This window comes from Corylus avellana, chromosome ca1, assembly GCF_901000735.1.
Source record: "Corylus avellana chromosome ca1, CavTom2PMs-1.0".
NCBI lineage: Eukaryota > Viridiplantae > Streptophyta > Magnoliopsida > Fagales > Betulaceae > Corylus > Corylus avellana.
The window spans coordinates 571778-596485 of NC_081541.1; the positions used below are offsets into that span (position 1 = coordinate 571778).

The 24708-nt window shown below is 36.6% G+C and overlaps 3 protein-coding genes across 3 annotated transcripts; 1 reads left to right on the plus strand and 2 right to left on the minus strand.

Annotated features, from left to right (window-relative positions):
- Nucleotides 1–970: 970 nt before the first annotated feature.
- LOC132165079 (uncharacterized) lies at nt 971–5403 on the minus strand. Its single transcript, XM_059575585.1, has 3 exons — nt 5272–5403; nt 5062–5126; nt 971–2722 (listed from the first exon to the last, which is right to left on the minus strand). The coding sequence occupies exon 3, from the start codon at nt 2703–2705 to the stop codon at nt 1176–1178; it is 1530 nt and encodes a 509-aa protein (XP_059431568.1). The 5' UTR covers nt 2706–2722; nt 5062–5126; nt 5272–5403; the 3' UTR covers nt 971–1175.
- Nucleotides 5404–14741: 9338 nt separating this feature from the next.
- Nucleotides 14742–16688, plus strand: LOC132167040 (probable WRKY transcription factor 27). Its single transcript, XM_059577935.1, has 3 exons — nt 14742–15541; nt 15675–15788; nt 15923–16688. Exons 1-3 carry the CDS (start codon nt 14997–14999, stop codon nt 16530–16532), a joined length of 1269 nt encoding a protein of 422 aa, XP_059433918.1. The 5' UTR covers nt 14742–14996; the 3' UTR covers nt 16533–16688.
- Nucleotides 16689–21302: 4614 nt separating this feature from the next.
- LOC132185048 (probable NADH dehydrogenase [ubiquinone] 1 alpha subcomplex subunit 5, mitochondrial) lies at nt 21303–23934 on the minus strand. The gene is made up of 2 exons (XM_059598870.1): nt 23509–23934; nt 21303–21756 (listed from the first exon to the last, which is right to left on the minus strand). The coding sequence occupies exons 1-2, from the start codon at nt 23819–23821 to the stop codon at nt 21569–21571; spliced, it is 501 nt and encodes a 166-aa protein (XP_059454853.1). The 5' UTR covers nt 23822–23934; the 3' UTR covers nt 21303–21568.
- Between the last annotated feature and the right edge of the window lie 774 nt (nt 23935–24708).

Sequence of the window (24708 nt, forward strand, 5' to 3'; positions counted from 1 at the left end):
AGTCTCTTTCCAACCAAGCCATTCGTACGGAGAAAAGTTATCCAGTACATCAGTCTCAATCAATGGGACAAAAGAGCGCCCACGATAGTTCTGAAGAGAGCAATAAGTCACCCACCAAGAAGTGGAAGCTCTTTTCTTTTTGTTTTCGTTTTTGATCTTGTTTCGTTTTTTTTTTCTCAACTCTTTTGGTAGGAATAGGATGAATGTACCTTGCTAATCGAGTTGTAAGTCGCGAGTCTCGTGACCAATTTTGGATGTTCAGAAATTAACAAAATAAAAATTAGTGTTTACTTTCATCTCTTGGCATTGTCTCTTAAGGTTGATTAATATATTTATCACCTTTAAAAATTACATTAAGCTTAATAAAAATAAAAATGAAAATAAAAATAAAAATAAAAATAAAAAATAAAAAGACCCCTAAACAGAAGGTATGGCCTTTCAAAGTTAAAATTTTTTAAATTACTTTGAGACCAACTAGGCCAAGGGCAACCCATGTCGCACTACTCCTGCAAATATCGGCTCAACAACACCTACCAGGCTAAAACAAAAATAAATAAATAAATAACGCGAATCAAATCAAATGAAATTCAGCCAGATTTAGTCAAATCAGTCAAGCCACTGAGAATTCGAGCCGACCTAACCTTGAAATCTTTACTCGACATAGGATACTGTTTATGTCAACCTGAAAAACCAATTAGCACAAACCCAATTGTCTAGACAAAAATAGGGAGATTATAATCAAGTTTAATTAAGACAAGTGTCCTCCTCAAACCAGCATTTACTTTAACCGGAGTTAATTACACCATACCTTGCGCATCGTGTTAAGGATACAAATTTCTTCAAACCTACTTCAATAAGTGACAAATAATAATCAATATTTTTAAATTTCTAAAAAATTAATGTTTAGATTCCTAAGTTAGAAGGAAATTTTGGAGGAAATTTTTGTCGTTGTGTTAATTACCATCAACAATTGAAGGGTAAAGTTTCAACTGAAATAAAAAATAAGCAAGGCTTTCCAAACTTAAACAAGGCTAATAGTACTAACTCAACAAAACTATGTTAAAGTACATATTCCGCCTTTAGAACATAAACAATCACTCAAAAACAAATGCTTTAAAGCTTTAATAGCAAGGGAAGAACAAAAAAGGCTTATGTGTAAGAGCAAAAGCTTGTGATCACTCTCTCATGTCATCACCTTCATCTTCCTCTTCGCTTAGAGCGAGATCAGCAAGCAACTCTTCCACAGGAATAGAAGGTAAATCATCACCGTCAGCCACAGATGTCACCTCTGATGGCTGGTATTCTCTATTACGGTACAATGATATATTGAACCTCATATCAGGGTTCTCCTCCAGATCTTTCAAGAACTGTTCATACTCGGAATTCATCTTATCCGGATCACCTCTACCTCTATCATCAACTTCCATGTCAAGGGATTTAAGCTTCCAGGCACGTGGTTTCCCACGCTTCTTCTGGCGCTTCTCTTCATAGCTCTTCTTTATCAAAATTGCATCTGGAAGGATCAGACCCTTATGCTTCTCTAGTTCACTGTCATTACCGTTAGCCCCATATAAGTCATAGCCAAGAGCATAATCCCCAGGGCTCAAAAGATGGCCTAGATGCGTTCTTATGGAGAAAATTGTATCATTTTTCCCAAAATCCGATACACGGGCCACTTGTGCATCAGCTAAAACATACTTGGAGCCACCAACATTAACTTCAGAAGAAACAATCTCCACATCTAACACTATATACTCCACTAGCTGCCTGCTAGTGAGTAGAGACTTGAATGACGCCCTCCAATACTGATCAGCATCCAAGAAACAAAGCCTTAAGGTGAACGGATCCAACAAAGCAATGCTGCTGGTCACTTTAGTGCAAATCACAAGAGGCCCTAGATTTCCCAAACTAGCAGCGATTTTCGGAGGCAAACAGATCAAATCCTCACGACATATTGGGCAGATTTCGACTGAGAAAGTGTACTTGTAATTATAGTTATTACTCTTAGAATCATGGGAAACAAGCTGTTTGTCATGGCGACTCTTCACTGGAGCAACCTTACCAACGAACTCCCCAAATTTCACACCATGACTCCGGTTTGAGAAAAAGAAGTCAATCCCTTGATCCATCTGCTTAATCTTTATGGCAGCGGCAGCAGCACCGTGCTTCAGAATCAGCTGCTCCAAATAGAAGAAAGTGCGCCTGTGAGAAACATGCTGGCGCAGTTGCACGGCTGCAACCCATTGATCTGGATTGGCCTGAACCCTCGAACAGGATTCACACATATGTTCTTGCTGAACATACTCGACCACATACGATTGTTCAAGTATTGCCCCATTAAGAACCTCTTTCTGAATTTTCAATTTGACCTTGATCCTTTTGGAATGGGGTTCGGTCCAAATGAACTCCGCATTCACCAATCTTACTTTATTCAAATTCTTCAGCCTCTTCACGCAGAAAGTCAAAAGCTCCTTCGATTCCAGTTGTGCTTTGACCCAAGTTCTTGGTGGCTGCAAGTAGGTGTCACACTCGGGGCAATGAATTATGATCACATTCTTCTGCAGACCTTCTGTGATGTCAACTTCTGAGCGCAAACACTTGACACACATATTGGCAGAATTTGGTGCCATTGGAATACCACATTTGCAGCACAAAACACTGCCGATGGTTTGGGTAACCATAAACATACCTGCTTCTTCAGCCATGGCTGATATTTGTAACACTAAGATTTAATAACAAAAGAAGAAGTAAGTGTAAAATTTGAGGGGAAAAAAGAACCAAAAAAAAAATCTTTACCAATCAGTTATGGCTCACAAATTTCCATTGTTACAATAATACATTGCATAATAATACAACCTTAAAAACACATCACGAAACATCAACTAGAACAAATATAATTGAATCTCTCATATAGCTAATTTAAACAAAATAGTATATACATAGATGACAATAAAAAGCGCAAAAAAAGAAAGAACAATTGCAAAACTCCATTGATGATAGAATAAAATTTCATGACTTAAACTAACCATTAAACCATTTTTAAATGGCCAAAGTTCAGCTGAATGTGATATTCTTCAACAGATAAAATGTTAAAAATATCCCAATATTCAAGCAGTTGGCTGGTTTGTGGACACATCCAATTCCCTTTATAAGGCAGTGTTTTTAAACGGCATGATAAGAGGACTAGAAGTAAGTAAATGTGCGTGTGTATGTAACTTAGGGATTAATATGACAAAGAGATAGGCCTAGGCAATACAACACAATCCTTTAATAGCACACAAAATAGACTTTGCAACTCTTTTTTTTAAGGAAAAAAGTACTGTAGAGGTTCATGGGGTTTACCATTTTATCAAATCACTATTTAGGGTTCAAAAATTTTAAAATCACTCCTTACAAGATATGCTATGTAATCAAATCGCTCCCTCCATACATCTACGTACCCTTAGGGGTTTTAATGAAAATTGTGCCGCATAGGCGCAAGACCTCGTTAGACAACCATTCTCACCCAAAACTCAGGGTACTATAGTTTCCCTCTTCCCCTCTCTAGCATGGCCTACATCTTGAATCATTCGTGTACCAGACATAAGTTGGGGACATCACATTAGGGCTTGAGGAAGTATGACATCCACAGCTTGTACAGACACAACACACAGGACACAAACCAAAACCTTTCCCTCTAAACAATCCTAGACTCCAATAGCAAGTGAGCCCCAGTTTTCTCAAGTTCCCTTCTTTTTTTCGTTTTCATTTTTTGACATTATAATCACTAGCATACAACCTGCATTATGCGCAAGTTTTTTTTTTATTATAATTTAATTTCAAATTCTTTTCGACAAAATGTCTTGGATGAAAAAGAAAAATAAAGAAAAGAAAGGTGTAAGATGAAAATAGCATCTAGACCTTCAAGTGACAACTTTAGCGATTTACATCTATGAAAAATGAACCAAACTTTTTTTTTTTGATAGGTAAATGAACCAAACCTAAACACATCTCCATGGTTTTTTTTCTCTTGAAATGTTTTGTTTATTTTTACACCGGCCTTTTTTTGGTATAATGGGAAGTACCATGCCCGAGCACCCGTTGTCATGAACATTGCCCTCAACTTTTCCTTCTCAAACATGAAGAGCTTAACACAATCCTTTATCACAGTATAACAAGAAGGAATTAGAAACTTAGGCTCAACTGTCTTAATGAAATCCTGAAACCCTTCACCATCCACAAACCTAAATGGCAACTCATTCACAATTATCATCTTAGTAATTGCTCCCCTTACTTTTGTAGCATTGTATTTCGCAATCACAAGATTACCAATAGATCCTTCTCCCACTGCCCCTTGTCCTTCCCTCTTAACCTCAAAACTCAACTTTGATTGTGACTTATTGCTTTGATCAAACCTACCAGGATATATTTTGCAACTATTCCTCAAATGTGTTAGCATGGATGAAGTACCTAGCCTTCTAGTGTGACAACTAAGCAACTTGTTACAACAATTGCAGTGTGATTTAGGATCCTTGGGATCACCCTCTACCTTGGTAAAATGTTCCCAAACCATTGATGTTTGCTCATATTTTTTTGGTTTTGGTGGGAGAGCTGAACTAGGATTTTGAGTACCAACACCAACACTTTCAACATCGTCATTATCAATGGGAGGCATAGTGCTATCAGGACAAGCGGAAGCGAAACTAGAACTAATAGTTGAATTACCATCCATGAGTCTACAATACGTGAGGAAAAAAAAAAAAAAAACATAATCCACAATTTATAAAATACTGCAATTTACAAAGTATAAAAATAAAATTCAAACAATTTATAAAATACTTCAATTTACAAATACTTCATTCATGTTAAAAATAAGATTCATATTATTTCTCATTTCCGAAATCTACTAGCAATTTCAAGTAAAAATGCACACTTTCTCATTTACAGTTGGATTCTTGTATGAAAAATAAAATAAGACATGCAAATAAAGAGACCCTTTGTATTTATATACGTTTGTTTTGTTATATGTGTGAATTGTGTTAATCAAAACTAATTAAGAAAACCTAAATCAAAGTTCGTTACCTGAGGTCGATGGCTGAGACAGAGAGAGAGGTTGATTCGGTGGGAAGCCGGGAGTCGGAATTGATCTGAAATAAACTTGTTAGAAACAAAGACGAATAACAACACTCGAACTGAAATAATTGAAATAACACTTGATGGCTGAGACAAAGAGAGGTCGATGGCTGAGACTGAGAGAGAGAGAGAGAGAGAGAGATAATGAAAGAAACAAACCTTGTGATGGGAGCTCCGTTGGACGCTAAGCACGGCTGAGCGGGAGCGGCGCAGAGTGAGGCTGAGGGAGAGGGAGGCGTGGCTCGTTAGAGAACTGAGGGAGATGGAGGCGCGAGAGACCTGAGGGAGAGGGAGATATTTTGGAATATGGGTGGGCGGGGCGGGTATCCGAGATTTTTTTAAACAAGCAACCCGCAATCCGACCCGCCCCGTGCGGGTAACTGAAACCAACCCGGATCCGTGTTTGGACTAGTCGGGTATTTGCCCACCCAGCTCATATGCCACACCTGCAGGATGGTGTACAATTTTCTCACAGTAGTAATATTGTTTATTTCCACAATTTTGGATCTAAATTCAAACTTGAAGATGCGTTTTATTTTCCTCCAACTAAGAAAAATATATTATCATCAGTGGCTTAGTTTTCTAATGACAACAATTTGCTCATTTCACCTTTTTTTCATTGGATTATTGTGAAGGTTTTTCTCACGGGATCATAACTTGCATCAGAAAGAGTTTGGCTACGATAAAGGTTCTTTTCACCAGCCCAGTTAAGAGCAGAAGACTTCTCCAGTTGGGAGCCCATCAGAAGGCCCTACTGCTATTGGGGTATATTATTTTACCTTTTCTTTTAGTCCCACCGGCCAAGCTTGTGAGTCAGCAAGCCACGTTCGACACCTACAATTGCAACTTGCAAGCTCGTTACTAGTAAATAAGTGGAAAAAAAAAAAAAATCCCTTCTAGCTGCTGTTATGGTCGTAGTTCGGTAGTTGGGCATTTATAATCATGAATATAGGCAAAGTAATTTCTTGGAGGAATGGGTCCTCCTTGTATCATGCTTTTACCATTGAAGTTGCTTAATTAGCTTCAACTTTTACCTTCTTTCGGAGGCGTAGCATAAGATTTGTAACTGTCTGCATCTTACAATAAGTATTTTAACTTTTAGATTATATGTCCAACAAACATGTTTTCGGGAGAATCAATGTGTTGACTACTGGTCGGGTAGGTATATGTTATTGTTGATTGACGGGCATGTGCATGTTTGTATCGAGTAATGTTTAAAATTATATTTTTATTTTATAATTATCATACAAATATACTAATATAATAGTTTCGACTAATATTTAAATTGCATTTTTTTTAAAAAATTTGTTATAGTGATATATAGATGCAATCCTAATTGGCTTCATTGATTGAGATCATTGTACTAAACAAGCTAAGCAACAGCACGTGACAACTTGAACATAGACTGTGTGGGGGTTCAGCAGGCTTGCTAATTCTGGTAAACAAATTAGCGATGCGATACTATTTGATGATGGAATAGGCACAAACAGAGGCCAATAATGTATGCTGCTACTACAAAGTTTAGATAATGATGATGAGGAAGAAGAAAATAAAGCTATAATGAATTAATGACGTCATACGTGGCGGTAGTGGTGACAGTTTCTTGGTGTTCGGTTGCCTTCTTATCTCCTCAGTTGTGACCCTTTCCACTGAAGAGATGGTGGGAAGTGTCCCCCCCTCCCCTCTCCCTCGGAGAAGCTCTCAAAGTTACCAAACCCACTTCTCTCTCTCTCTCTTTCTCTCTGTCTGAAAGCCGAAAGAAAAGGAAATGTGTTCTTGGAAGATATTACATGCATGATAATGACAAGCATGTCTTTCATCAACTTTAAGCCTCCTTAGAGACAAGTCTGTCTAATCTTATCGAATTGTAGAAAAGACCAAATGAGTATGGTTTGGTTTGAAAGTCATGAGGACATCGTCTAGACCTAGCAACTTTTAGGGTACGTTTAGGATCTTTTATATATATGACAAAAGTAAGGTATATAAAGTGATAATTAAGAATGATTTAAATCGGATAATTATTATTCTGAATTTTGTTTAGACCTTGTTCAAACTTACTAATATGAGTTAAAAATTTCTGAGCCCATTTCAACAAACATTTTTCTAAGCCATGTCAATTTAAATTAAATTGGTTAAGCCGAAGATAACGAATTAATGTTTCTTATGATCTGTTTGGATTTGCGTTTTCGAAATATGCAATTTGAAAATGTAATTTTTAAAAACGCAATTTAGTGTTTGGTAAAATCACAATTTAACTTTTAAAATTAATGTTTAGCCTTTAGATCACGTAATTGACTCATTTATAGTTAAATTATCAGTTATCCCAAAAGTTTAAGCTAATAAAAAGATGTAAATGTAATCACTTAATCATTATTTTAATATTTATACCATAACAACAATTTATATAATTAACTAAATTGCATGATTATCACGTGTAAAGATTTTGTAGTAAAATTTTAAATTGGTCATATGGTTTAAAATGGATGTGAACCTCTAAATCGGTATAGAGAAAAGTTTTTTTCTTTTCTAATTAAAAAGGCCGGCCGAGAGAGACTAATTGCAGTTATTTTACTTAACTTGTTGGAAGCTGCACAAAAGAGATTTAAATAATAGAAACTGTAGATGTTCTCTTAATTTTAAAATCCAACCGAGCCATGACCTGGCTTAGTATAAAGCAAAGCTTAATAATTTCTAATGAATTTAGACTCTTCTCTTGGACAAAACCAACAAAGTAGAGATAAAAGGCGTGAATAATAATCAATCGAAGATCTTATTCCCAAACTGAAATTTTGGACCCTCCCTACAAAAAGGGCATTGCATTATAGGTGGTGGTGGCGGTCCCAAATTACATATTATATTTTAATACTGATGATCAGCTTCCTTTAGAAGCACACCCGTCTCGGTTCATTGTATCGATAAAGGGTTTTACGCATGCATGTATTATGTATATATGTTCAATTATCCTCGGACAACATGAGGCCCAACTCTTCGATCTTTCACATATCACGACCAAGAGTTGCCATTAACATTTTTGTTTTGTTTTATATATACATTGTTTTCTGTTCTAAAAAATAAATATATTAGCAAATAGTACCCCCAAAACACACTAACAAATATACCCTAATTAATAGAAGTTTTCTGGCCAAGGAAAAAAAAAAAAAAAACACAAAGGGGTTTTTCTTCTTTAACCTTTTAGCTTTCTTTTTATTGGTTAAGCAAAAGAAGGAAAAAAGAGAATATCATGTACGGATATACATATATTTCCAGAAGCGATATCTTTTTTTCTTCTTAATTCTCTTTTTATGCTTTGGTTTTGGAAATTAAAAGCGATATTGGAGAACCTATATATAATATAATATAGACGTCGTAGTTTAATTGGTCTCTCCATCTTTCAAGTAGGGCATACGAATTTTTCGTAGAAATTTTCAAATGACTGATCAATCAAAACCTTCGATCTCCAGACTATTCGGGATTAGCAGACGTATTCTTTTTGTGAATCCAGAAAATCTAATTTTGTCGGCAATTGTATGGCCATGGCAATCTGTTTTTTATTGATAAATAATGGAGTAAACTGAGTAACAATGGTGATTGGTATAACTTTGGCAGCCATCATTACTGCTTGTATTTTTTTTTATAATAATGTTTTGACTTACTTTTTGCTCGTAATTAAGTCTCTTATACCAAGCACTTCTTCGTTGTTAAGTAGAAGTGCTACCAAACTCGAGCCTCCTCAAATAAACTGCCATTGACAAATACAATTGTTCTCTTTCCACGTACAATAATTAATTCAGAATGATAAAAGCTTTAAAGAATGAGGGCTGCTATGCATTTCAATACTTTTTTAAAAATTTTCTTTTTCAAATGATCTGGACTCCATATTTAAGGAAAAAAAAAATAGTATAAATTTATTTATTTATTGAATAGACCAAATCATTTGAAAAAAATGAATTTGAAAAAAAACATTGAGATATCTAGTATTATCCTTAAATAATTATTTGTTTTGTTACATTTAACAATTTATATAACATTATTTAAAATACACACTATTAAATAAATGGATGCTCTCCATTTTAATTGTAACAGAGAAGATTGTGTAATGCTCTTCCTGTCTTTGAAAAGCATAATCTCACGAGGAAACCATATATGTTTTAAATGAAACTTACCATGCATATGTTTTTCCTCCATTAAGACCTTCTCATCAATCTTCAATAATTGATGCTCTTTGTTCTAGTTATGGATCTACGGACCATTTGTCTGCATTCATTTCACTTTTGCAATCCATTTTGGGATCCATGCGAATGAAGGTAGAATAAAATTGAAGAGCGTATTAACCTTCCCAACAAAATACTCTCTAGAAATCATTAACTAGTGATTGTTTAATTGATCATTAAAAGCGTTTAAATTTGTTGATACATTATTACGTGTGGATTGGATTCTCAAGCCTTAAGAGAGCAGGATGGCGGTTTCTAGAGCACGGAGGAAACCCTAGGTTTTTTTTCCTAGAGCGCCGCACAGGTAGGTAAGGTAAACCCTAGTTTAGGGGAGGAGGGATGGTCGTTGACTGCCTCCCTCCTCCCTTTGCCCTCTCCGCATAGTGAGCTAACCTATTTACTTGATGCCCCTAGCTCCATTGCCTCCTCCCTCCCCCTTCAGCTTGTGCGGTTTTCCTCCTTCTCTGCCACCCCTTTCCCTTTTGTCTCGTTCTTTGGTTTTTTGCCCTTTCTCCCTTTGCCGTTGTGCCTGCCTAGTCATTCCCACATCAGTCTCTGATGTGTCTTGTCTGGGTCGGGCTTTGGTTTGGATCGATTTTTCTTTGCTTGATCTCTCCTCCTCTGTCTGATTCACATTGATGCGTGCCCTGCCATCCTGCTCTGAGGATCTGTCCATGTCCATCCCACCTTTCACATCGAATCCATCGCTCAGCTGTGGTTTGTTTATGTTATGTTTTGTGGTTTATTTTCCTTTCCTGTTTTTGCTTATAATTTGTTGTTTCTTCTTGTTGTGTTTGTGTTTGTTTTTGTTGTTTTTGCTTGTTTAGCACACTTTATGGGTACCGCTCTTGGGGGATTCACTCAAACTCTCCCCTTAGTTCTTTGAGTGCGCCGCCGATCTCCTCCACCCTCGCTTTGCCGTCCACCGTCCGCTGCTTGGTCTTTTCAAGCGTCCCCCCGCGATGAGATTCCAACACCACCTTCCATGTCGGTTTTTGGCTAGCACACAATCAGCTTTCTTCCGGCTGCTGTCATCTGTTTAGTGTGTTTTTCCCTATATTGTTGTATAAATTTCTGGTTTCCATGTATTTGTTCTTTACTTTCCTGTTTTATTTCCCTGTACGTTTTTTCTTTCATGTTTTTTGCTTGTAATAAGGCTATGTCCTCTCTCGTTTGATCTATCTGTTTGTATCTTGATGCTTTGTGGGGGTATCTTGGGTTGTGGATGTGAACAATATCCTTGCTTACGGATCGAGGAGGATGAGTTTCGACATTGAGGTTCTTTGCTCTCAAGGCCGATGAATAAGTGCTACCTATGCATTGGATTGTGTTTGTTTGGTGCAGATCTAATGCTAAACTTGTTGAATACTCATGGGTTAGCGGATGATGTTGTCATGGATTGACCTTGATTGGTATGTTGGTATCTTTGCTGCTTGTAACTTTAGTTTCGACTATGATTTGCTTCAGAGCTTTTTACTCTGTTTGTAAGAGCTCTTTCTTGCAATAGTTTTATCAATGAATGAGTATAAAATGTTCCCATTTCAAAAAATATGTTGATACAGTTGGCTACACGTCGACCACCTAGAGGTGGAGGACGTTTGCAAGGAAGACAATGTGAGAGCAAAGAGGAGCTTGCTATAGGTGTGTCAGCATGGCCACCCTTGATGCTTAAGGTTTTTTTTTTTTTTTTTTTTTAATGGAAATCTGAGGATTTCATTGATTATAGATCACGAGCATAAAGCTCTTACAGAGCCGACCAAAAAGCTCTAACAGCACAAAGCATAAAGTTCTGCAAAAATTATAGTCACATGCTATGAGGTTACAAAGTTATGGATACAAACAAAAATTTTTACAATCAGGTATTATCTATGACTTCAATCTTCCACTAACCTATGTACAAATCCAGTTAAAGAGTATATATGCTCCGAGCTGACTAGATCTAAGATATGGGTAGCCAAATTTTCTAATAAAATTTATTTAAACTGGCTGTGAGAGATAACCCCTCACACCTAATTATCCAGGTCGTGAGAAATAACTCTTCACACCTAAATATGTCTCCTCACTCATGAAAGTAGATCTGGAGAGAAGAAACCTCTTATTCAAACCAAAAAAATACAAACAAACAACCAGCAAGCAACAGCAGCAGCCAAGGAGTAGATAAATGGCACAACACGGTGGAAGGTGAACGGACGCATAGTGGAGAGGCTAAAGTTGTTGATCTGGTTGGAGAACACGTACAAACATAAAGAAAAAAAATACAAAAAAAAAAAAAAAGGGAGGGGGAGAATAGGAGCGGGGAGTAGAAGAGCAAGGGGAGAGGAGGAGGCCCTCTTCCTCTCAAAACTGTTTTCTAAGGAGAAGGGCCAAGAGACGGCTTCTAGGGTTTTTTGTTCTATTGGGAGTGTTAATACGGGCGAGTAATGCATAATTGGACACTTGATGCTTAAGTTAGTCAGTAAGGAAAAGCCAAAAAATGGCTAAGTAATTTGTCATACTTAATTGAGCCATCTCTCATTTATTTATAAATTATCGTTTTCCACCTATTTACGGCAAGGTATAGTTTCCAAGGGAGGACCAAGTAACTCTAAAGTCTGAATAAGAGTCTCTATTTGTGTTTATAAGGGATAGGTCAATTAGCTGTGAATCATGTCTAATAAAGCGGATGTTACTAGTTAGAATCTCTCTCTTTTTCTCTTGTGTGGGCATGTCAAAAAAAATAAAAAAGTCTCTATTTGCATAAAAAATCTTACAAATGAGTAGTGAGCTCATCTTTCCATGAGAAAAGCCGCTATCACATATCTCTAATAAATAAAAAGGAACAAAAATAACAAGAAGGATTGAAAATTTGAAAGAATCTCTGTCCGTGGTGGTGGTCTGCCCTCCATGGAAAACAAATTTTAAGCACACCCATTTGTTTCTTGTCCTTCACCTACCTAATTACCTCTCATCCATAAGAAAAGATGAACGAGGCCAAACTCACCGAACTTCACTCTCACTCTCTCGCATTCGCACCAAATCACCCACCGTAAAAATTTTAAAAATAAAAATAAAAATGCAAAGATTCCCACGTAAAAAGCAACTTTAAAAAAATCAAAATTAAAAGCACTCATTTTTAATGGCTCAAGATTCTTTCACCAATAAAATCAAAATAAAAAAGCAAACACAAACTTGTTTTACAAGGCAACTCATATAGGAACATTTTTCTTTCCCTTTCTGTCTCTTTGTGGGTGTGTAGTGGGCCCAGTAAAACACAATGACATGTCTTTCAACATAGGTTGGAGGATCGGACGGTCATGGTTCCATCATCACAACGCAGTGCAGCCCCCAGAAGCCCTCACGAGCCTGATCACCTTATGGGTTGCATCGGATTAGAAAGAGAAACTGTTATTTTAGTAGTATTGTTATTTGGACAGAGTTTCTTTTAATTAAATTGGATTTTTTTTTTTCAATTAGTCTATAAAATTATTAAAAATTATATTAGAATAATAAATAAATATTTATTTTCTTCCTAGAGTCTGTACTTTGTTATTTTGGCTAAAAGAATTGGTTGGTTTATAAAGAATGGTAATTGGGTTTTAATGGAGCTGGGGCGCACGGAAGAGATGGAGACAGCTTCCATCATCTTCTGTGCAGGTGCAGAGTAGTGTGCCATGGCGGCTCGTGGACAAGAATCATGTTTACGCTCCATTATAGCGCGTGCAAGTGACAGCATATATTGATATATAATATATTAAGCATAGAATTTATGCATAGACATATATGTAAATATATATCAAAATATATTAATCTCCTTCTAGATCTCGGGAAAGTATACTAGATTTTCCCTTGTTTAAAATTAGATACTAATCTCACTCTAATTAAAAAAACATCATCCACCAATCACCCTCAATATTCTAAATTTTTAAAAATTATTTTATTCACCTGCACACCAAAAGTTCAGGAAAAATGATCTTTTAAAAGAAGTTTTCACCGGAGCTTGATTTATGATAATTTCAAGGAACAAAAATTATTAAGCTTATTTAAAATATGAAATTATGTCTTCAAGAGGTAGCTCAATCGACCGTAGACCACACCTAATAAAGTTGAAGTCACTAATTCAAATCTACCCCATTTCTCTTGTGCGGACGTGTCAAATATATATATATATATCAATGTGAAAACATTTATTCATTTAAATTACCACTTGTTTGCTGTTACTAATTTATGCCAATTTCAAAATATCAAAGGTTGGTTTTACACATAGATGGGTTTAATTTTATAGTACTGTTACCTTCAAGCAATTGAACATTACAAACTTACAATTATTTATTCATCAACTAATAAAAAAAGAAGTGAAACCTATTAAAACTTTGATCTTATTAAATACTAAGAAGTTAAAAAAGAAGGTTAAAGTTGAACCAACCTCGACGGCATACTCATTCCGCAATAGCATTGCAAGTAATTAATAGTATTTAAAACTACGTGTCCGATTGGTAATTATTACCTATACCTAGCTAAGAATAGGAACGAGTATCTCCATGAATACAAAAAGCTAGAATGAAATGATCATATTTATCCAATAGTTTGATAACAACACATAAATAGATGGTCGACCACTCTAATAAAAGTTCCAAAAGTTGCATCACCCTCAAAACCCCTTAGGATGGCCCCAATACTATTAGGAGTGATCGTGACCACTCCTAGTGCTATCAAGGGGGTGGTCAATCACTCAAACAAAAACTTTGTTAAAATGGCTTTCATGCAATTAGGGGTGGTTCTTCTAATGCCATCAAAAAGTGGTCGATCATTCTAACAAAAACTCCATCGAGGTGGCTCAATGCCGCCACACCCTAGATGAGGCATGCAATAAGCATGTTTAAAAGTATCTTAGTGGGGGAATAGATGATTTTTCCAAAAATTGTGAGCCGTAAATGTGTTTGTACAAGTGGTAAAAAAAGGGTAAAGAGAGTGGGACAAGGTTGAGATTCCATTGTTCCTAAGCTCATCTTCTTTATTCCAACCACTATGTTTATAGCAGCCCCACTCCCGCAAAAGAGTGCCTGAAAACACAAAATGGAATGTAGCCCAGTTGTAAGACATGCCCATTGCCATCGCCAATGAACCACATCTACTTACCAAAGTGCACTCACGCCCCACACAAGGCGCGTGGCAGAATCAACTTTGTGGACACACCAAACCCAATCAGATTTCGAGTACAAAGATAGTTAAGCATGAGTAGCCATTTTCACAGGCATTTTTGGAAGCTGGAACCAAACCTCCACAAATTTTTTTGCCTTAGGCCCACTTTGACATTTTCACCAAAGTCAATGCAAAAGCTAAACCCAAGTGGGTTTCAAACAGGGAAGTGTCTCCTCACCATCTAAACGGCAAAACCCACCACCCCTCTCTTTCTCTCTCTTATAGATTCTTAATATTTTGATTAATTATTTATTTCTTACCTTTTATAAATAATTAACAATTACCAAGTCAGTGCTCCAACATGATCTCCTCTCACTTCCCTCTCTCTGAATTTTTTCTCCGACCCGAAAGTCAGCGCTGTCCTCTCTCCATCTCTGTGTGTTGCCTTTGAGTGCCCAGTTGTGGGCTGAGGATAGCAAGAAAAGCAGAAAAAGATTTTGAGAGAATTTGTAGGTGAGAGGCCTCTGTTTTGTCTGTAGTGCTGATCGTCAGTCAATGGCTGAGGACTGGGATCTACATGCGGTGGTGCGGAGTTGTAAATCTGCGACTACCAAAAAGACCATTACTACTACCACCGCCACCGCCGCCGCTGCAGAAGACCCTTTGGCTCGCTTGGCGTCTCTTACTTTTGAGGATGAAAACGACCCATTTTCTTTTCCCCATCTTGCAGAGCCACCAAGAGCCACTGCTTTCCAGGAATTGCAGGAATTCTGTAAATCCTTTTTCCCCACCACTACCGCAACAAGTAGTCATGGTATCAATCCCAATCCCTCCCTTTCAGATATACAAAGACGAAGACATCCAGTGCGGCTTACTACCACAAGTAGTTCCATCAGGTCTCATTTCAAGCCCGGATCTTCTTCTTCTTCCACTGGTTTTGTGGGAATCCAAGACCAACAACGGCGGCAACAACAACAGCAGCAAAATCTTCCATATCAACAGCGACAAGTACTCCATCAACAAGAGTTTCAAAGGCCTCAAGCCAGTCCTGCCATGTCTTTACCAACCATGCAATCTCAGGCCCCCAGATCAAGAAAAAGGTAGTATTTCAATTTTCCACTGAGTAACTTGTTTCTGTTTACGATTGATCCACAAAAAATGAAAACTCTTTACATGATGCTGTTCATGCCTCATGGCTAAAAGGGTCAAATACTGCGTCGTTTTAATTTACAGGAAGAGCCAGCAGAAGAGAACGGTGTGCCATGTAACTGCAGCGAATCTCTCAGCGGATGTGTGGGCATGGCGTAAATACGGACAAAAGCCCATCAAAGGTTCTCCATATCCAAGGTTAAATTCCTATGTAAACTTTTTATCGCTCATCTTCTTTTCTTTTCCGATCTTTTTTAAAGAATTTTTGTGCTTTTCGTGTAAAAAAAAAAAAAATCTGTCTCTAATAGTCGGGTAATTTTCTCGAAACACAGAAACTACTATCGGTGCAGCAGCTCAAAAGGGTGTTCGGCAAGAAAACAAGTGGAGCGAAGCAACGTCGACGCCAACATGTTCATCGTCACCTACACCGGCGAGCACACCCACCCTCGTCCCACCCACCGGAACTCGCTGGCCGGCAGTACACGCAACAAATGCTCTGTACCCAATAAATCCATAGACAAAGATAATTCCGCATCACAGAGCACAGCTAATATTAATGGTTCATGCTCCTCCCCACAGTCAGCAACAAGCCTCTCTCCCACAACACCGCTTACAGTTCAAACAGATGAAGAAGCAATTATTGCCAACAAGAACAGCAACGAAGAAGAGAATAAGATCATGATTGATGGGAATGATAAAGAGAGCGAGGAAATGGCGGATGATGATGATGATGATGAGGATGACGATGAGATTCTGATTCCAAACATGGCCATGAGCCAGGACATCTTCATGGGGCTGCAAGAGCTCGGCTATAGTAGTCCTGGTGGGGGCTCCGGGGACAATTTCTCGGATGGCGGTGGAGCAAATTCGGGTTCGTCTTGGCCTCCGTGTTGCTCTGCTGCCGCCATAGCAACCACCGGAGCCGCCGTGAATGGCTGCTGAGATTTGGGGTCAGACGCTCTTCCTTTTTTTTTTTTTTTTTTATCGCGGGGCAAAGGAAATTTCTTGTACAGTTTCCCTTCTCGATCTTTGCCCACCAAATTAGGTATAGCATAGATAAAAGATGGAAAGAATCTCTATCCATCCCCATAGATTTCTGTTTGGTCTTTTTTTCTTCTTCTTTTTTTTTTAATAATAACTTCTTTCCAATTGGGTTTTTATTTGAGTAATCTTACTCTTCCCATCTATTTATTATAATTATTTGCTAATTTGGCATGTTTTAAGTAGATGATTTTCACCCATTTTACACTAAAGTGAGTCTTTTATATCAAATATTAAAAAAAAAAAAAAAAAAAAAAGTGTAAAGAGTAAAATTTTATTTATGTATATTCCTTTACATAATCATCATATGCTTATAGTTGTCCAAGGAGGATCTCGACTCTCGAGGCTGTTTTAGTTTTCACCTTTTGATTCTTGTTATGGTAGTCATTGAGCTGAAATGCTCGTCATGGTCCTCTTTGCACCATCTACTATAGGCCAAAGTAGCCTGCCGGCTCAATGTATAATAATAATAATAATAATAATGATAATGAGGGGAGGGAGAAGTGATAGATTCATAATGATCAATTTAATTGTTGACAATTAGAGCACTGTACGGAAAAGAAAAAGATAGTTCAAATCATGAAATTCTCCATCATAAAGTTGTAAAATCTTAATCAATTAACAAGGGGTTTGCATATTTGAATCCAAAATCTAATTAATTTTACTTTCATATGACTGACTGAAATTGGAATCGAAATTTATTTCTTTCATTAATTAATTTACTCCAATTAATGGAGTAAAAATCTTGTAATGTGCTCTAAATCTTGGGATATTTTTGCCCCCATATTGAAGGATTGCCCTTGTTTGGCATTTTTATTTATTATATTGCTTAAATTTTAGGACAATTAATATATATATTTTAATAAAAATACTTGGGCTATATTTTTAATTTTTTAATTTTTTGTTCTTAAAACAAAAAATTATCAAATAACTTAAAACATCCTATTTATTTCGTGTGTGTACATATTGATTTAAATGATTTCAAAGATAGAGAGCAAGGTATCATATGCTATGGGGAATCCTATGTGCCTCATGTTTGATTGATGACTCTTCAACAGTTTCGACGTGGCAAAAAGCCATGTCGCCTAATTGCATAAATCTATTTCATCATGAGAAACATATTAATATGCTCAGAAAATTAAAAAGAAAAAATAATATGAGAATCATAATATTTATTTAGTATTTTTATAGTGAATAGTTGATAAAAATAGGAGGACAATCAAGTGGGTGCATGACAGTTGTCCCTTCCGCGTTAGGGCGGCCCTCGGACCGTGACAGGGTCCGGTTCAATTGGCTTTATCACGAGACAAACACAAGATCCTCTTTTTGTCCGTTCACATTACGGGATTCGTTGCTGGTGGGTAGTGGTTTCTCGGGTCAAATATATTTTATGCTTAGATATTAGAGTTGGTCAAATATATTTTATTCAATATTATTATTATTATTATTCTAATTTTTTATTTCGTCAACTATGTGTTAATTGAAGGAGATAAATAAATAAATAAATAAAAAGCACTCCTTCCTAGAAGTAAGCAAAATGCATCATCATTATTCATGAGGTAGTTCCAAGAGACAAAATAGTGATGCAAGTTGTTAAGACTATCTTATCTTATCTTTTATTTATTTTATTTATTATTATTATTATTAATTTTTTTGTTTTTGGGTAAGTTAGGCCTATCTTATCTTAAGCAAGCTATTTAATTAGAGGAATGTGACAAATTAAGGGTGACCCCGTCTTTTGAAGTAGCCCTAAAAGGTCATTTTGTCCTATTAGTGAAAAGAAGTGAGTCAAAACAGCAAAAGGGTTACTAAAAGATTTGGAATAACAATTTTTATTTTAATGAAAATGTGATGTGAAGTAATCGAATGAGCCAAGGGTGGCATTGGAATTGGAAGTATATTTTATGTGATAGACTTGAAATAATGGGATGAAGAATGTAGTGGAGAGATCCGTAGAACATGATTATGAGAAACACAATCACATGCTAAACTATCAAATAAATTAGTTAGTATTTAATCCTAAATTAACACAAAAGAGTCTTCTATGGTTAACTTAGTAGTAATTTTGAAATCAAATGTCATACTATAATGCTTGGAGAAATTTCAACACACAAAATGTTTGTTACATCTTTTTAATATCTCAGTATATCATCATTTGACAAGAAAAAAGAGTAGTGCTATATATCAACAAATATCTTACTATTCTCTGATCCGGCTAAGGTTTCTCAGTAGCTGTATTCTACTTTGGGCTTCCATCTCTTAGTCTGGAAAAATGCCTCTCTCCCCTCCGTATGGCTTCCCCCCTCGTGTGGGCTGCATCAAGGGGAATTTTGATGTTGCCATTAGAGGCATGCAGTCGCAGCAGAAATGCTTAGTGACTTTTCTAGAGAGATTTTTGCTACAACCACCTTGAAGCTTCATTCCTCTTATGTTCTTTTGGGAGAAGTCACGACTGCTCTTCTTGCAACTCGATCTGGCATGGATGTTTTTTCCCTTGAAGGGGATGCGCTTCTAGTGATTCTTGCAGTGAATCGGCCTTCTCTTTTAGCTTCTTGGCATTTTGCTTATGTAATTTCTGACATTTGTGTTGATCTTTCCTCTTTTTGAAGTTGAAATGTTTCAAAAGTGTCTAGATATGTCAATTTTCGTGCACATGCGTTATCTAAATGGGTTGTTCCCACCTCGTATTTGGTAGCATTTCCTTAAGTTCCCTCATTCTCTCTTCCATTCGGATCAAGAGTTGGAAGGACTCTCCCTTGTAGTCCCTTTCTCCCCTTTTTAATTTATATATATATATATTGGAGAGAGAAAACATCTCATTATTCTAATTTAACAATTGGAATTTTTTTTCTTTTCTTTTTTAACAAGGGTTGATTTGAGGAAAATTACACTGTCAATGTCAGTATGTAATATACTTGGTAATGTCAGCATAGTAGAATATTTGTGTGGTGTATAGCATTTCTAAAAGAAAAAAAGGTAAGCGAAATTTTATTTATTAATTTTTTATAAAGTCCAATTGAAATAAATCTTGGGAATTGATTGATAATAGTTTTAATTAAAATGATTGATGTGAATGTGGCTAAGAAAAGAATAAAGAGAAACATTGAATTCCAGGCTCTGTATATGATGTCTTCAATGAGCTTTAAATATGGATTAAAAAAACTCGTTTTGTCATCAAGTATATTACAATTTTTTTTTTTTTTTATATATATATATTTTTTCCCTTTTTAACTTTCAATGATACAAGAATTCCTCAATTCCTACACCAAATTAATTCCTTTATGAGTTTTGAACTCTTGATCTTAATCTCCCTCCTACCATCTCCAAACAAAAGTTGCTTAATAGTTATCCAGCCATCACAGCAATGGGGTCATCCTTAAGAGTACTTAAGTTAAATCAAGTTTCTGTAGATGGCATCTATGAAAATATCATCATTGACATGAAAAAGAAATTTAGCATTGGAAAAGTTATCCGGATGATGAGCACTGCTCGAAAAAAAAAAAAGGATGAGCACGACTGTAGTTAACACGAGTGCTTCTCAGTTGGGTGGGGCATGGACCAAAGTGGTCTAGTGGATCAAAACTAACCCACTCTACAATTAAATCATCAAAATAATTGGTCTAAAAAGGTGAAATCTATCAAAATATATTAAGCTTCCACTGTATCTCAAGTGGATAAAGTTTTTTTTTTTTAGGAAAATTCTTTCAGATCAGTTTATTAAACTGTCAAATATCATTAAATCATGTGAATCTCACATGCATCTTTAATAAGATTAACAAATTACATGCATTTTAAAACATATATGTGAGAATTAGAAACTCTAAGAATAGATTGTTCGTCACAAATGCTGATGTAATTTTTCCAACCCAATTTAGAAAATAACCTTGTCAGTCTTTAAGTGCTGATGTGGCCCAGCGACTCAATTTATTTAGAGGTATAATACAGCCACAACTTAAACCCAACTTCTAGACCAAATTTCTCTCTTGCTCTAGTTTAAGACTCTTTCTCTCCTCCACAAGCAATTATTTTTTATTTATTATTATTTTTTTAACTTAGGAGAAAAGTTGGTCCAAAGTTAAATTTAAGTTGTGCCTTTTATCATTTTCCATTTCTTTAGGTTTTTACGTACAACTTTTGATTACCCTCTCGCCTTAGAGTATCTGTCCGTCTTTACATTTAATGTCCTAAAATGTTCATTTTTTATATTTAATTCACCCAATTCAATAACTTTTCATAGAGGAGTCCGAAATGCTATATATGACCCAGATATGGAATGACCCGCCGGCCCATGTAGGCCGAATGGACCATGAAGCACAAGACTATGCAACTCATGCACTTCAACCCAAAATCTGAATCTCTTAGATAACATTGCCACTAACTTCAAATTTGAAATAAATGTCATAATAGCTTGATTTTCCAAGGTAAACTTTGTAAGAAACAAAGCAAGGAAAGAATTAAGAATCCTCTTTATGGTAGTAAGTATTAAGATAGCACAAAGTGAGTTATTTAATTGAAGATAATGATTAAAGTTTTAATAACTGATATGGTAAACATCCTCCTCAGGTCCAAGGATTAGGCAAAATCTACTTTCTACTACTTACCATATATAAGAAATCAACAGATCTTGCACAACTCATGACGCATACCGAGGGCTTACACATATGAGCCTCATTGAAAAACAAACATTTTTACCTGCCTGCAATAAGCACCAAACACTGCAAGAACAGAACAGTGAAAGAAATAACACATGCTCTTGTACTTCTGTTCAAGTAGAGATTATTAAGATACAAGCCTTTGTCCCATAAATTAAACTCTATTCAATCTAGCAAACAGTCCCACTATACGAGAACAAAATCATGAGAATATGAAGAAAAAGACAGATTCAGCTCTGGAATCCAAACTTCCCCAAAGCACATGCCAGCTGAATAATACTCCTTTTACTGTGACTCACTGGAGGTGCCAGCAGGTACTTCCTTTTTGGCGCTTGAAGTAGCAGCCTCCAGCGTCTTGTAGAACTCCTCTGGAAGAGGACCAGGTCGGTGCAGAGGGACATGCTTAGGAACTGGGGCATCGTTCTCGATGACCTCGCATTCATAGTCGTCAGGAACACCCCATGGATCCCACTCTGCATTCCAACACAACGCAGAAACACATAATTACAAACTAAATCTAATAGCTTATCAAGCATAACCAATGCAAGTTTTATACTACAGGGTCCGACATTTTTAAAGGAAAGATGTCACAAAAAAATTTGATGGTAGCCTGACACATAATTGACATACATAAGTTGACTCCAGTAGGAAGCTTGATATGCAAGGCCAAAGTACCCGTAGATGTTAACAAATATGGATAAGGCTTACATGCTGTTATTGAAATAACAGCATGTATGCTGTAGTTTAATCAACGGTCAATATTCAATTTTAAAGTCGACTTTTTTTTAGAATCATTTAATAGGAGAGAGAAAATGAATAGAGATTTTGAGAAATTCAATCTTGACCGTTAATTAAGCTACAACATACATGCTGTTATTTTAATAACAGCATGTAAGCCAAATCCAACAAGTAGATGATAATGATCCAGATCCCAAAACAACAAGGCATTAAGATTGTAGAAAGAGATTATGCCAAGTTAGTTGAACATGCAGCTACCATGGGTTCTAAGTATCACACAACTAAAGAGAGTTTGAGGTGCTTGCAGAGTAAACATTGCTTTAATCCTTCTCTTCCAATTAGCAATTATCTGTTTCCATTAAAGACAATCTTAAAGTACCACTGCCCCTCCAAAGGTGTACAATGTTTATTGAGAAATCATAGTGTAACAAGAAATGAATGATTACCACAGCATACAGACTGATGTGTATACATATTGGTGGAAAAGGATCCTGAATTTTTACCAGCTCAGATAGTGCTTAAATAGCTATGAGCTGAAACTAACACAAAACAACCCATTAAGTAATCTTCGTATAGTAAAACAGTCAACTACGCAAAATAATCTTCCAGCCTAAATCTGTCCAAATTAAATTGAATGACCTAACACAAGCTGAATCTGTTTTGACAAAGTATAAACAAAACCTGGACCAACCATTCGATTGAAAGATTGAGAATATAGGCAGAACAACCCATACTCTCTGGACACTGAAAAAATAAAACACCCATATTAAGGAGCCACTGGCATGCATGCAACGATGTATACACAAATAAGCTTGCCCATACGCGCAAAAGCATAAAATGAAATAAACCCCTTACGCATTGCTTCACATTTCAGACTTAAAATTTTCTGTTCAAAAGCTTTTAAGCCCTCCTGGCGAACCACAATGAAATTCTCCTAGAATGAGGGAAGAAATCACTCAAAGGCACGTATTCAACTCTTAAATGCAAAGGATCTTACTTATAGAGCAAGCTCCAATACAGTTGCATATTTTCCTCTTTTTTTTTTTCTTTTTTTTTTCACCTCAATAACTCATCAAACCAAACATGAAGAAAGTAAGGAAAACACTTATCTTTCACTTCCTCTTCTTTTCCCCCAATGTACAGAAATGTAAAGACCGATGAATTCACAGTCACAGCACAACGTTGAGCTCTCAAATCCCAATGTCCCACATTGCAAAACAACATAAAACGCCATCCCCCAAATCTCAATTTCTATTTTCTTCTCTTTCCCTCGTTTTCTCAGGGCCCAAACAAGGTTCGAAAGCGAAATCACAAAACAAATCTTCCTCCTCATAAGCTGAGGTTTTTTTTTCACAATGAAGTTAATTCTATAAGATTACCACAAACACCAAAAATTCCATTTCCTTTTCTTCTCTTTCTCAACAACCAAACAAACCACAAATCCACATCTAAAAACAAATTAAAAGAAGAAAAAGAAGCGTGCAGACCGATCATTTTGCCGATGAGATCGAGCTCGTCCCGAGCCTCCTCGATGAGCTCCTCGACCTGGCCACAGCCTAGGCGCTTCTCGATGGCTTCCCAGTCATGCTCCTCCTGGCACACATTTAGCCTGTGCTTGGTGAAGCTCTCGACGGCCTTCCGGTAGCCCTCGTCCTCCGGCACCGCCTGGATCTCCTTCAACGTCTTCGTGTACAGCCTGATCAGCAACTCCCGCGCGTTGGGCTCCACCTCCAGCCCGACGATCCCCGTTGTCTCTTTCACCCTCGCCAACAGTGGCCGTGCGATCGCCCGCAGGAACATCGTCTCCTTGGCCTTGATACGAGTGAGCCCCAGTACCGTGACAGGGTTGTTTTGTTTTGTTGGGTTCAGAGAAATGGGCGAGTGCGTGTGGAGGTGTTTGGGTCGCGTTCGGTTGGATTTGGTACGAGTGAGTACAGTACTGGGTGTTGTGTTTTGCCACGTCCCACTCTTTCATTGGTCTGGTGACTCTGGTGCACTGAGGTGCCTCGATAGGAATCGGGCTATTTTTTTTTTATTATTATTATTATTTTATTTTTTTACATAAAAGGTAGGCTGATGAGACCAATTGTGACTATTTTATTTGAGCATGATCATAGTAACACCTACTCGCTGGGAGCCACACAGGAGGGACCTAAATGATGGGAACTGCAGACGCTCCTTTAAATCTGAGTAAGTCATAGTTTGACCAAGTTACTAGGACATCAATGGAACCAATGTAACCAATACTAATCAGGCATATGTGTGAATTCTTCATTGCAGAGATTTAAACTCACGCCGTAGTACATGCCTAATTATTTTGGAGATTTTTTTAAACTATTGAACTACCATTCTTGATGGTTAGGTCTCAAGCTATTTGAAATGGATTTCATAAGTCTAAATAACATTTTGCGTCATTTTTATACCTAAATCTTAAAAAAAGAAATTAAATTGAAAAATTGTAATACTAACTTGTTCTTTTAGGGTAAGAATCCTTGTAATTAAATTGTCAAAATTGATTTTATAAATAGCAATATGTGAGATCCACCAATCATCACATATTTCAAGCAATTTGTGCAACCAATTATAACGATTTTCATATGTTCTTTTATCCTAAATTGCCTCTCCATTTTAATTTAAATATCTAATTTGTTCTTTTATGACATCTTGAAACAAATATCCACTTTTTA